General features: G+C 43.2%; 1 protein-coding gene across 4 annotated transcripts in view; it reads right to left on the bottom strand.

The window, feature by feature from the left end:
- The window catches only part of TADA2A (transcriptional adaptor 2A), a 52,856-nt gene continuing 50,686 nt past the window's right edge, over positions 11,991-14,160 (bottom strand). For all 4 annotated transcript variants that reach the window (XM_021067335.1, XM_021067336.1, XM_021067337.1 and 1 more), the window contains exon 16: positions 11,991-12,852. In XM_021067335.1, the coding sequence (XP_020922994.1) occupies positions 12,667-12,852 (186 nt within the window). In that variant the 3' untranslated portion in view covers positions 11,991-12,666. The remainder of the gene's footprint in view (positions 12,853-14,160) is intronic.

Below are 14,160 nucleotides of genomic sequence, written 5' to 3'. Positions count from 1 at the left end.
CCGCGCTTTGGGTTTACACCCCACTTCCTACCACCATTCCACACCCCTGCATCTTAAACCACAAGTTTGAGGGTTTTTTCATGCTCTTTCTGATCCCCAACAGGATTCAGAGTCATGCCGTGGGTGCAGAAATACCTAAAAGTTCTGTCTGCTTCCCAGACAAAAATATAACATCAAAGCCATTTTAGTGATAATCTTAGGGGAGCTAAACAGGTCTAGAATGGAGAGATTTGTTTATTTTTCCCTTCATAAGGAGAGAGTCACAGCTTTTAAATTAGGCAAAATTAATCTTTCTGCGAGAGAACAAGGCAGAATCCGACTCAAGATAGCACCTCCGGAGTTCAAATCTTGCCTTGAAAAGGTGTCTTCTCAGCACCAAATTGCTCCACCATCAACTCATCTAGTGACTTATTTTTGACATGCTAATACCAAAATAGCAAAATCTCTAATAGAAACAATTGTATGCGGCTTTCATTTCTGTCCCCACCCCACCCCCAGTCTTCCCTTCAATTCAATGACTCAGCAGCACAAATAGATACATACATTCCTCTTCAGATTCAAGCTTGTTTGTTACACAGAAGGCAGGTTTCCAGAACAGCTCTCCTTAGTGACAAAGAGCTGGGCATTTTCATGCGTTATAGAGCGAAGCCTGCTGTGAAGAATCAAATCCTCATCAGGGAAGAAGAGGGAGGAGGGCCAAAATAGAATGTGTGTTGAGAGATGTATGTGTAAAGATGTAGAGATTAAGGCAAGGAGGAAGGCGTGCTAAACTCAAGACCATTTAGTGACTGTACATATATGCCTGTGGGTAGGGAGGTGCTTTCTGCCTTTACAGAAAGTGGAAATGTGGGCTTATATGTGCCTCTTCCAAAAATGCGATTTGAAGATACTATCTTCTAGACCAGCACTGTCTGATGGAACTTTGGGGGCTAGAACTGGTCTGTATGCACACTGTCCAATACAGTAGCCACTAGCCTCCTATGGCTTTTGAGATCTTGAAATGTGACCAGTGTGACTGAGGAATTGAATTTTAAATTTTAATTTCTAATCAGTTTAAACATAAATAGCCACAGGAGGCTAGTGGCTACCTTACTGGACAGCACATTCATAGACCATAAATAACTTTAGGTGTCAGTTGACACCTACATTTTTATTTATTTTTTAAAAATCTATTCCTTTATTTTTCTTACTTTTTTCTTTTTTTCTTTTTAGGGCAGCACCTGTGGCATATGGGAATTCCCAGACTAGGGGTTGAATCAGAGCTGCAGCTGCTGGCCTATGCCACAGCCACAGCAACACCAAATCCAAGAAGCCTCTGTGACCTTTGCAGCAGCTTTCGGCAACGCCTGATCCTTAACCCACTGATCAAGGCCAGGGATTGAACCTGCATCCTCCTGGATACTAGTTGGGTTCTTAATCCACTGAGGCATAACAGGAATTACCCATTTAAAGTCAATTTTTTTTTTTTTTTTGTCTTTTTGCTATTTCTTTGGGCCGCTCCCGCGGCATATGGAGGTTCCCAGGCTAGGGGTCGAATCGGAGCTGTAGCCACTGGCCTATGCCAGAGCCACAACAACGCGGGATCCGAGCCACATCTGCAACCTACACCACAGGTCACGGCAACACCGGATCATTAACCCACTGAGCAAGGGCAGGGACCGAACCCGCAACCTTATGGTTCCTAGTCGGATTCGTTAACCACTGCGCCACGACGGGAACTCCCTTAAGGTCTATTTTTATCTCTCCCTCATTTTCCCCCTATGCTTTAGATATAGAAACATCTCAGAGACCGAATGCTATAAAAGTCTGACTTGCCCATGCCCAGGGAAGAGATGGGTGCTCCTCGCTACGTGTAAATAAGCAGTGCTTTAGAGCAGCTTCTGTGCAGAATAAGAGGTAATCTGATTAGAGACAGTAAGTAGAGGGTGGAAACTTCTACTCTGCTTAGCTTCTGATGTCTGCCTTTCCAAAAATATTCTCCTTAATTGCATGAGCAATGACTGCTCCTTAGACGAATCAGACCCAGACCTTTATGAGTCCTTCAAAGAATAGTTGCATTTTCCATTTGTATCATTTCCTCTGATTAACAAATTGGCAACAGTTTTGATGTATCTGTCAGAATTTGGGAGACAGCTGTGATCAGGGTTCCCCAGTCTACAGAAGTTTGATTTCAGGGGGCCATCAGGTCCCCATGGCTCTGGAATGCGTGCCTATAATATATAATGCCTATAGCACCAGAGAATAATGCCACTAATAGCTACCAAAATGCAAATCCCCCAGAGAAGTAAATCTTTACGCGATTGTCCTTTCACATGTTCGAGAGGGACAGCGGACACTGGGTATTTGGGAAGAAATGTTATACATATGGATAAGGTAAAAGAACTAGAAGTCAAAAAAAAAAAAAAAAGAAAGAAAGAAAGAAAGAACTAGAAGTTTTAAAACACATTCCATCTACTACAGAAACTTGCCTTATTCTTGTGCATCTTTATAAGACAGCACCTTAGGTGTTCCCACTGTGGCGCAAGGGTTAAGGATCTGGCATTGACACAGCTGCAACTTGAATTTGACCCCTGGCCCAGGAACTTCCACATGCTACAGGTGCAGCCAAAAAAAAAAACAAAACAAACAAACAAAAAAAACAAACAAAAAAAACAAACAAACAAAACCCCCACACACACCTTATATGGCTAGCATAAGGATTTACTAGATATTATTGATTGTAAAATACTTTAAGCTACTATTTGTAGAGTTTTAATAGTTCTTGTGTAATTTATTATTTCATTAATAAAGAAATGTCACGTTACCGAAAAGAGAACATCATACCTAATTTTACTACTTAAAGAAGCAATGATTAACATCTTTTTCTCTGTTTTTTTTTTCTACCCATGATTTTTTTACTTTTTTTTACACAGTCGCAGTCATAGGGTGCCTACAATTTTGTAACCTGACTCCACGCTTCTTGAGTGAGTTATTATATAAGGGAATATTACAACATGTCTAGGATAACTAGGTCATTAATATCTTTCATTCTCTGAAATTTTCTGCCCTTAATTCAACCCTGAGGCTGTGGCAATGAGGCACAGTGATGAAGACTCCAATATAAACAACATCCATGAAAAATTCACCTCCGCCTGATTGAACATTTATTTGCTCTGTGTCCGTCAGGTCTGTGTGTCCCTCTGTGAGACCTTATCATGGTGTGAATTTCCCATTTACCATGGAAAACCAAGTGCTTGTGCATACTTGGCTGAGGTTAAATGAAAACAGCAAAGGCTCAATGGGAAGGGAAGGTCTATTATATGCCTTATCTCATTTACCTTCATCAAACCCAGTCAGGTAGGTTTTATCAACCACAGTTCAGATATGAGGGTTGAAAAACTTGCCTAAGGTTGTATTATTATGATCATTATTATTACTGTCATTGTTGTTATTATTATTTTCTTTTTAAGGCCACACCTGTGGCATATGGAAGTTCCCAGGCGAGGGGTCAAATCAGAGTCACAGCTGTAGGCCTATACCACAGCCACAGCCACACCAGATCCAAGTTGCCTCTGTGACCTACGCTGCAGCTTGCATATCCTTAACCCAATGATCAAGGCCAGGGATTGAACCCACATCTTCAAGAAACCTCTGTTGGGTTCTTAACCCGATGAGCCACCATGATATATTATTATTATTAAGTGGCAAACAGAACAAGGGTTAGCATTTAGGTTTTTCCAATATACCAGACTGGTAAACAAGAAAGCATATGAACTCTTCATTTAAAAAGAAAAAGTGGGAGTGCCCATCATAGCTCAATGGTTAACAAACTGGACCAGTATCCATGAGGACGCTGGTTTGATCCCTGGCCTCACTCAGTAGATTAAGGATCTGGCGGTGCCATGAGCTGTGGTGTAGTTTGCAGATGTGGCTTGGATCTGCTGTTGCTGTGGCTGTGACGTAGGCTGGCAGCTGTAGCTCCAACTGGACCCCTAGCCTGGGAACCTCCATATGCCTCGGGTGTGGCCCTAAAAAGCAAAAAAAAAAAAAAAAAAAAAAAAAAAAAAGCAAGAAAGACAAAAAGAAACTTTAAAAAAAAATTGATTGATTGATTTTATTTTTTTTTGACCATCCCAAAGCATGTGGAGTTCCTGATCCGAGCCACAGTTGAGACCTACACGGTAGATGTGGCAACACTGGATCCTTAACCTGGTGTGCTGGGCTGGGAATTAAACCTTTGTCCCAGTGCACCAGAGACACACCAATCCCTTTGTGCCACAGTGGGAATTCCTAAATGAAACTTTTAAAGAAAAGAGGAGTTCCCGTCGTGGCGCAGTGGTTAACGAATCCGACTAGGAACCATGAGGTTGCGGGTTCGGTCCCTGCCCTTGCTCAGTGGGTCAACGATCCAGCGTTGCCGTGAGCTACGGTGTAGGTTGCAGACGCGGCTCCGATCCTGTGTTGCTGTGGCTCTGGCATAGGCCAGTGGCTACAGCTCAGATTCGACCCCTAGCCTGGGAACTCCATATGCCACAGGAGTGGCCCAAAGAAATAGCAAAAAGACAAAATAAATAAATAAATAATAAAATAAAATAAAGAAAGGAGAAATGAATAAAATATTTCCCCCTGAAGAGTTAGTAACCTCGGATAGTAACAATACCAGAAATGGTAAGAGACATTAATTTTAAATTTAAAGACATAATTTTAACCTTCCTAGGTTATTAATGCCACGTTGCATAATCTACAATACCAAAGAGAAAAGAAGCTGGTCCTACTGAAAGAAAGTAAATGTTCCTATCAGCCCAAGAGCCTGAAGACCACCCCTCTAGTTATAAAGTGTTGTAAAATTCTGATATCAAGCCTGTGACTATGCAAATGAAAGAATGGGAAAGTGAAGGGTGGGGGTGGGGGCCAAGGGGTTGTAGCAGAAGTTCTGATTGGTTAGAAGGCAACATCTAACCTACTGTGTTGCTCATCTGCTCTCTGCTTTGCCAAAGAGTAGCAAATCTGTGTTATGCTGAAGTTGGAAGCCTCAGATAATTCTTCACCCACCCAAAATGCACACATTGTTGCAAACGTATTGGCTGCAGTATATCTCCAGAGCCCTGGAGCAATGTCTGGCTACATCCTGGAGGCTATTCAGGGGTATCTCCTTTCACTAGAGGGCCTCTAAACTCCCAACCCCTGTATCTGCTGCATCTTGCCACATCTGCTGAAAATCCATGGTTTGCCTTTTTCCCTCTCCTAGTTTCCATGGAGATGAAACAGTTTACTTTTTCCCCCAACTCTAAGCCATGGTTATTTTTAACTATAAAACTCTGAGCCAGGTCACAGCTGGGATCTGGAAGATGCAGTGACGTCTATAGCCACCCTTCTCTCCCACAGACGCCTTCTTTTCTGCAGTTGCTGGGGGTGGAGGCACTCTTGGGAGATTTTGCTCTCAAAAGCGTTTTGCTTTGCATCATCAAGTTAAACCTGTGCTCACTTGGATCTGACAGGTGTCTTGAATTTGAATCAATGCACATCCCTTACAAGGCAAAAACCTTGTTGGGGTGGAGGCAGCCAGGTTAGGTTGACATTGCTGTCACCTACCTGTGGCTAGAGCTTAGATAAATGCCCTTTGGTAAAAATATATCAAAGAGTCATTCTCTAGGCAAAAAATAAGGGCTCTGGCTCTTGCCCTGAGTAGAGTGGCTTTTTCTGCTGCAGCTTGACCTTGGTTAAAAAGAGGCTCCCTTAGAGGAAAAGTAAAATAAGTATTACATAAAAAAAAAAAAAAAAAAAAAAAAAAAAAAAGAGGCTCCCATCAGGATACTGTGTGGAAAAGTGGTTCCACTACTCCAGAACACAGCAAATGCCTATGGGATACGGGTTGGAACATTGCTGCCCTCTCCTCCTCTGCAAAAATTTCCTATCAAGGAGTTCCCTGGTGGTCTAGTGGTTAGGATTCGTCACTTGCACCACTCCAGCCAGGGGTCCATTCCTGGTCTGAGAATTGAGATCCCATATCAAAAGCCATTGCATGTTGTGGCCGAAATAAAGAGTTATCACGCCCCTGCTACTTGGAAGCTAGTGTCTTCAAGGCTTTTTTTTTTTTCTTTGCCGCACTATTAGCATATGGAAGTTCCGGAGCTGGGGAGCAAACCTACACCACCATAGAGACAACACTAGATCCTTAACCTGCTGCATCACAGCAGGAACTCCCAGGAATTTCTGAACTTTTCACCCCTTTTCAATAATTTGGGGGGAAAAAAGCTATTAAATTACCCTAAAAACTGCCTTTTTCATTTTAGACCACATCCTGAGGTTAGAAACTAAAATAAGAACATCAAGACATTTAGCCCCAACTCAAGTTTTCTGATAGTGTATATTTTGGGGGAACCACAATGCAGCTTCCATTATTACTATCATTTTCTTCTTCTTTTGTGGCTGCACCCATGGCAAATTGAAGTTCCCTACCAGGAACTGAATCTAAGCAGCAGCTCTGACCTATGCCACAGCAGTGGCAATGCTGGATCCTTTAACCCACTGTGCTGGGCTGGGGATCAAACCCACACCTCTGCAGCAACCCAAGCCACTATGATCAGGTTCTCTCTCTTTTTTTTTTTTTTGTCTTTTTGTCTTTTTGAGGGCCGCTCCCTCAGCATATGGAGGTTCCCAGGCTAGGGGTTTAATCAGAGCTGTAGCCGCAGGCCTATGCCACAGCCACAGCAATGCCGGATCCCCAACCCACCAAGCAAGGCCAGGGATGGAACCCCCAACCTCATGGTTCCTAGTCAGATTCGTTAACCATTGCGCCACGACAGGAACTCCTACAATCAGATTCCTAACCAACTGCAGGAACCCCTTTTTATTTCTAAAAATAATGCATTTTTTTAAAGGAATTCCCTAAATGAAGTGTGATAATGGAGCGGGAAGGGAATACAAATCAGTAGATATGTGTTGTTTAATGGGAAAACAGAGGTTAGGTCATTGCAAACAATTCAGATAAAGGGAATGCACTTGGCAGACGGCTCTCGGAGGAGAAGAGATGCATTAGAAGTGTCATGAGTTGGCACTCTACTGTCAGTTCCCTCAAGAAGGGTGATGACAGCATTTCGGAGTTTTTTCCTTTGATTAATAAAGTGTTGGTTTCTTAAAACAATTGTGAGGTCTTCCGCTTTTCACACTTCCTAAGATGTTTCTTGTGTTCAACATAACTCTGGGCCAAGGCAAGATTATTGGCAAGCCACCTGGAAGTTTTCTGGTAAGACCTCTGGGGAGACCATAGAAATATGAAAAAAGTGTGGCTTGGTTAAGGACCTGAGATTTCTTCAACCAAATGATTAGTTTGGTGCCACAAAAATCCATCCCATGTGTCGCAAACACAGAATAGTAGAAAATAAGTGCATAAGCCTAATTATCCAGCCCTGAAAGACGTAAAACAAATCTGGGCTGGCAAAGGTTTCTTAGGGCTTTCAAAGACAAGGGGAGGTACGGTGACATTCAGAGCTACATTTCAGTAAATCAAACTTCTGCAGTTTTCTGTTTTGGTCACTTTCTGCATTCCCATCTCACCTTCCTTATTCTTACTCTTTCCAGAGAAGGGAGCCCTGTACGCAATGCATACCAAGCAAGAAACTCATAGTGATGAGGGAATTGTAATGTCAGATGCAAGACATTCCATCCTTCCTTTAAATACCTGTGTCTTTTGATCTGTAAGCCTGGTCATTCAAATCAAAGGACAGTTTATACTCTTTCAATGCAGCATATCTCAACTGCAGAAGCTGAGACAGCAGGCAAACAATGAACAGAAGAAGAACACCCTCCCTTAGATAAAGAAACTGGCTTTCTGAGCTTCTCAGAAATGACTCACCTGTCCCCACCCTGTGCCCTTAAAAGCAGCGTACAAACTAACACTGAGTTCCAATGCACGTTTCGTGGCTAGCATCCTTAGGTTCCAAAATATTCCCAAGTCAAATGCTCTTCACTGTTCTCTCTCCCCCAAATCAAGTGTCTATGTCTGTAAGCCCATCACAGTGCTATCCACAGCACTGTGACGCTGCTCTAGACCCCGGTCAATATCACATTTCATTCAAAAGTGCTAGTTATTGTGTCTAAAAGGAAATTCTTTTTCTTAGCTGCCACTTGTATGATAGGCCACAGACATGGCAGTGTGAGGTGGTCCTTTCTGGTAGATCACGGAGAGGTTATCCACATCTGGCTAGGTATACTAGAAAGGAAAGCAAAGCTTCCAGTTCAATAGTACTTCTTGAATAAAACTAACTTTTAGAAGAAATTCAAGGAGTTCCCGTTGTGGTGCAGTGGTTAGCGAATCCGACTAGGAACCATGAGGTTGTGGGTTCGGTCCCTGCCCTTGCTCAGTGGGTTAACGATCCGGCGTTGCTGTGAGCTGTGGTGTAGGTTGCAGACGCGGCTCGGATCCCGTGTTGCTGTGGCTCTGACGTAGGCCGGTGGCTATGGCTCCGATTCGACCCCTAGCCTGGGAACCTCCATATGCCACAAGGGCGGCCCAAGAAATAGCAAAAAAAAAAAAAAAAGAAGAAATTCGAACAAAAAGCTAGGTAGTATGAGGAGTGGAAATGCTTCTTGTATTAACAATAATGATGTCTATCTAGAAGGTATCCACAGATATCCCTAAAAATGAATGGGCGCTATTCCAGAATGCTATTTAGAACAAGGTACCACTCTCCAGCCTGGAGACCAGTGGAGGCGTTTTGGAGTAAATGTGAACAAGCTAGTTTTTCCTAACTTGTCTTTGTTAGTTGGGCCTCTGATTCATCACACTGGACATCTTTGTTCTTACTACCTATCTATGTATGTATCTCCTAAAGCTGGAAGGACTTCCCAACTAGAATTTTGTTATTGATGAATGTCATTGGTCTTCTCCCCTTTCCCTCTAACCACAAGCTGAAGATCTCACTCAAAACTGAGAACCTTATTGTTATCACTCAGCAGCTACTGGCTAATTAAGTTCAGATTTTAAAAGGGGGGTTGGGGAGGGGGGGAGTTGTAAACAAGAAAAGGATGAAAACTGGAACCCAAGAAGAAGTAAATTATAAAGAGTCGGTGGTCTCAACAGAGACAGTTGAGGTCTTTGAGCACAAGAAGGGGTCACTGGGGAGTTCCTACTGTGGTGCAGTGGGTTAAGACTCTGATTGCAATGGGTCAGGTTGCTGTGGCGGTGCAGGTTTTATCCCTGGCCAGGCACAGTGTAGTGGAGAACTTCCATATGCCACGAGTGCGGCCATAAGATTAAAAACGTTTGTTAAAAAAGGGGTCATTACATAAAAAGAAATTCGTTCTCTATTTCCCACCACTGGCGGAAGGATATGCATACAGTTCCAGCTGAAACCTTCAACGATAAATTGTAATAAAAAATTACTAACATTGAAAGGTCTTTATTCCTGTCATTGAGTTTCAGAGTAAACTCTCCTTCTGAGATAATCTGGACCAAGAAAGTACTCAATTAGTGTAGTTAGTTAATGGCCAATTTCATTTAGTGGAAGGTAGAAGGATGAAAACTTATTTATTTTTTTGCTTTTTTTAAGATGTCTTTTTTTTGTGTGTGTGTGTCTTTTGTTGTTGTTGTTGTTGCTATCTCTTGGGCCGCTCCCGCGGCATATGGAGGTTCCCAGGCTAGGGGTTGAATTGGAGCTGTAGCCACCGGCCTACGCCAGAGCCACAGCAACGCGGGATCCGAGCCGCGTCTGCAACCTACACCACAGCTCACGGCAACGCCGGATCGTTAACCCACTGAGCAAGGGCAGGGACCGAACCCGCGACCTCATGGTTCCTAGTCGGATTCGTTAACCACTGCGCCACGACGGGAACTCCCTATTTTTTTGCTTTTTAAGGCCGCTCCTGTGGCATATGGAGGTTCCCAGGCTAGGGGTCGAATCAGAGCTACAGCTGCTGGCCTACACCACAGCCACAGCCACAGCCACTTGGGAACTGAGCCGCATCTGCAACCCACACCACAGCTCACAGCAACACCGGTCCTTAACCCACTGAGTGTGGCCGGGGATCAAACCTGCAATCTCATGGTTCCTAGTCGGATTCGCTTCCGCTGCGTCACAATGGGAACTCCGAGGAGGAAATCTTTGAAAAGTCCTTGCCAGCTCTGGATTTTTAGTAACAGGGACCTTCCTTGGTGACAAGAAGATGGAAGGAAACAATGTACTAAATTTGTTAGCTACATTGAATTATCATCAAGTACTTACCTACTATAAATGCAAAATGACAGTGACTCAGTGACTCCTTTCAAGAGTACTCCTCACCCCAAATTATGACTTGATCTTTGAGAAATCCACTAGGGATTCTAGGTCTTAAACTTTGCAAAGTTGAGTTTACCAAAACCATAATAACCCTACTTCCTAAGATCCAGGCATTTGAAATTAAAGCCCTGTTTTTCTCTATTTTCAACCATGCCATTTTGCTCCTGGAATCTACTGGTTCTAATCAGTTTTTCAGACTTCAACAAGTTCCAAGGTTTCTATCAGACTGTCCTACCAGCCAGGCCTCCCACTAGCACAGCTGCCCCTTGTGTCCTAGCCAACTAAATCTCTTGGCACCATCTTCCTTACTCCCACTGCTGCCTCCACATCGTCCTCCACCCACTACGTCTGGAACAGTCTCCCACTTCCATCTGCCATTTTATTTCTCTAACTTCCATCCTTTCATTGCTTCAAAAGCTCACCTCTCCCAGGAAGCCTTCCTTCATTAAGAACTTGGAATTCCCGGAGTTCCCATTGTTTCAATGGAAACAAATCTGACTAGGAACCATGAGGTTGTGGGTTCAATCCCTGGCCTTGCTCAGTGGGTCAGGGATCTGGCATTGCTGTGAGCTGTGGTGTAGGTCGCAGACGCAGCTTTGGATCCTGCATTGATGTGGCTGTGGTGTAGGCCAGCAGCTGCAGCTCCGATTCAAGCCCTAGCCTGGGAACCTCCATATGCTGTGAGTGAGGCCCTAAAAAGCAAAAAAAAAAAAAAAAAAAAAAAAAAAAGTTGGAGTTCCCATTGTGGCTCAACCGGTTAAGAACCTGACTAGTATCCATGAGGATGTGGGTTCAATTCCCGGCCTTGCTCAGTGGGTTAAGGATCCAGCTTTGCAGAGAGCTGTGTGGCAGCCACAGCTTTGATTTGACCTCTAGCCTGGGAATTTCCATATGCTCTTAAAAAAAAAAAATCATGTAGACTCTTCAGACTACAGTAGGTATCACCTGATTTTGACAGCTAATGCGGTGATGTCATTTTAGAAGAGGACTTACCTTTCAAGGAAAAGAGGCAACCCTTTTTTAGCCAATGTGGAGTGATGGTGGTGATAGAATATATTTTCTAAGAGATAGGACTATGCCAAGAAAAGAGACTATTTCCACAAGCCACCCCTTTTAAACACTGAAGTCATTTATTCTAATTGACTCAGACCCTGAGTTTCCTTTTCATTTGTAACTGCCTAGATGAAGCCTATTAGCAAACCGCACGTGTTCTTACATCAGTCAAAAAGCCTAAGCAGATACTTCCAACAAAGCATACAATATTTGAATTAGATATACTGAACGTGGAGAGAATTAGAGAGTCAGTCAGCTACTGGAGGTAATCTGTGCGGATTCTAAAGTATTTCTAAATAACTTCTCTGACAACAGAGAAGGGATAACCTTGACTCTGGGTTTGGCTTCTCATTGTGCAGAAAGATTTGAGAACCAAGTTTCAGCTGTGGTGGGGTCACTCATCCTCATGTCTAGCGAGTTCCATATAGGACAAGGCTTTACTTTTGTTCTGAAAGTAGCTTTTAGTGTAGGCTAGCTTTTCACTGTTGAGAAATTAGGGTTTAGGTCTCAATCCAAACAACACAGAGATTAAATGCAACATCTCCATCCTCATGGGTTTGGTTTCCCAGGAAGCCCAGGGTGAGCCCAGGACACACGTTAGCAGACAGTGCAGTGTGATGAGGCAGGCCTCCAACACTCTAAGTGTGCTTTAGTTACCAGAATACTTGACACACCCACAAATTAAGTAGCAAAACATTTTAATCCATTAATTCTAAAAATAACAGACATTTCACATCCGGTGCCACCTCCTCAAAAGTCTACTGCAGATTACAGTCAGACTGCAAATTACGAAGCCAGACATTAAAGTTCAAGATGCAATCTGGGACACGACCATCATGGGGAGGTCTTCCGCCTCTTTGCTCGTAAACGTAAAGTTGTCGGCTTCAAAACATCCTCAGATGGAAAGGGCTTTCTCTTGCCCTAGAGCCTTTTTATTTTAAATCTGTCCATAAAGTTTGAAGACAAATAGATAATCAGAAAACCAACTGACCAAGCAAGGACAAGGATCTGAGCTGGATTCCTGGGACTAAAGACTGGTTTAGTTCTATTTCTACCAGCGCTGTGATGTGAGGTACGATGGTTCCTGTTTTCGTTACAAGAGGTGTTAGGAATGAATGCCCACACACAATTAATAATAGCTTATCTAGCATGTACCTTGGCAGTACAATACTAACAACAGGAGTAGTTTAAAGCAGGGTGGAGAAGAAAGTAGACGTTAATACAACTTAAGGTTGCCTTTGTTCTTCTCTTTTTACGACGAGAATTCAGCTCAAAAACGAAACTCCACTATGCCCGTCCTGGCCTTTGGCCCACCACATTTTAAACTTGTGACTTCTGATCCCAGACCTGGGCAGCCTCAGGCTTTAGTGATGTAGCCTTCTCGGATGAGGAAATCATAGATTTTCCGGGTTTTGTTCACGTCTATCTTGATGAGTGCTCTTGCCTGGGCCAGTCTCAAGCCTCCTTGCTTGTTACATTCGTTCAATAGAGCAGATTTGTATTCTAAATAGGCTCCTGGGACCAACCTCACCATCTGACAGAGCTGCAAGACATGGCAAATTTAATAAACATTAACATCTGTCATTCTCATAATTTAATCCAGCAGGTATAGCCAAAATAAAAATTAAAAACTGACATCAACCTCCAACTATTTATAGGAGCTGCTGGGCGGCTGGACTGCATTCCATTCTGGCTCTTCTTTGGAGATAATACTCTCCAAAGAGACAGAAGAAAGCAGAGTATGATGCTGGGAGAGCTTCAGCACAGGCTGGCTGGCTCACCTGGGCTTGCCAGGGAGACAAGTCTGTGTCTGAGGAGCAGCCTGGGGTACAGCCCAGCACAGCCAGGCAGGGAAGGGCTGCAGGTACTTGTAGGAATCACATTCTTTTTGGTGTCAGCATACAATGTAGTCCCTGCTTTGGGGATTACATTTCCTACTTCAGAGTAAGAGGAGATATAGAGACCTTGCTAAGAGGCCATTTTAACTGTTAAAAATCTAGAAAGCTGGCTCAATTTCAGTTCACCCGTCGTTATCTAGCAATAAACAGTCTGAGGTCACCATTTTGTAGGTATTTACTGCTTGCAACTCTGGGCCATTCAACACTGGAATCAGAATGTAGTATCTCCTCAGCAATACTTAGATGTAACATGCACTTCCTTCTACTCCCAGACTAATCCTTTCTGTTCCTTTTGAGTAAAATAAGACTAATACTAGCTCTGACTCCATGACTTATCCTTACTGTGTGACCTGAATTTAACGACACGGACTGGCAGATGAGGACACCGGTCTTGGGAACTGTAAAAGGAGCACGAGAGGAACAAAAGAGGAATTCCTCTTTTGGAATGGACTAGAGATCTGTGGCACATTCTTTTGAAAACGATGATGACTCTTCTGAGGCTGGATTTAAATTTGAGAAATAGCTAAAAGTAAGATGAAGACACAGACAATGATTATAATGGAAAAGTAGGTCACGGCATTTTCATAAAACTTAAGGTGTGCTAGAGTTCCCACTGTGGCACAGTGGGTCAAGAAACTGACTGCAGTGGCTTGGATCACTGTGGAGGTGAGGGTTCAATCCCCAGCACAGCATGGTGGGTTAAAGGATCCAATGTTGCTACAGCTGTGGCTTGGATTCAATCCCTGGCTTTCCATATGCTGCAGTAGAGCCATAAAATGAAAACAAAATTAATGTGTGACTATATCTGACGAGGAATTCCTTGTTTATGCTCATACACATACTATGAAGACAATTCAAATATCTTTTAAATGATGGCTATTTTGCTGAAATAAGAGTAGAACTTCTTTTTTCCTTTTTGTCTTTTTAGGGCCACACCTGCAGCATATGGAAGT

The sequence above is a fragment of the Sus scrofa genome, chromosome 12, assembly GCF_000003025.6.
Source record: "Sus scrofa isolate TJ Tabasco breed Duroc chromosome 12, Sscrofa11.1, whole genome shotgun sequence".
Taxonomy (NCBI): domain Eukaryota; kingdom Metazoa; phylum Chordata; class Mammalia; order Artiodactyla; family Suidae; genus Sus; species Sus scrofa.
This window is presented reverse-complemented; position numbering and strand designations above follow the sequence as displayed.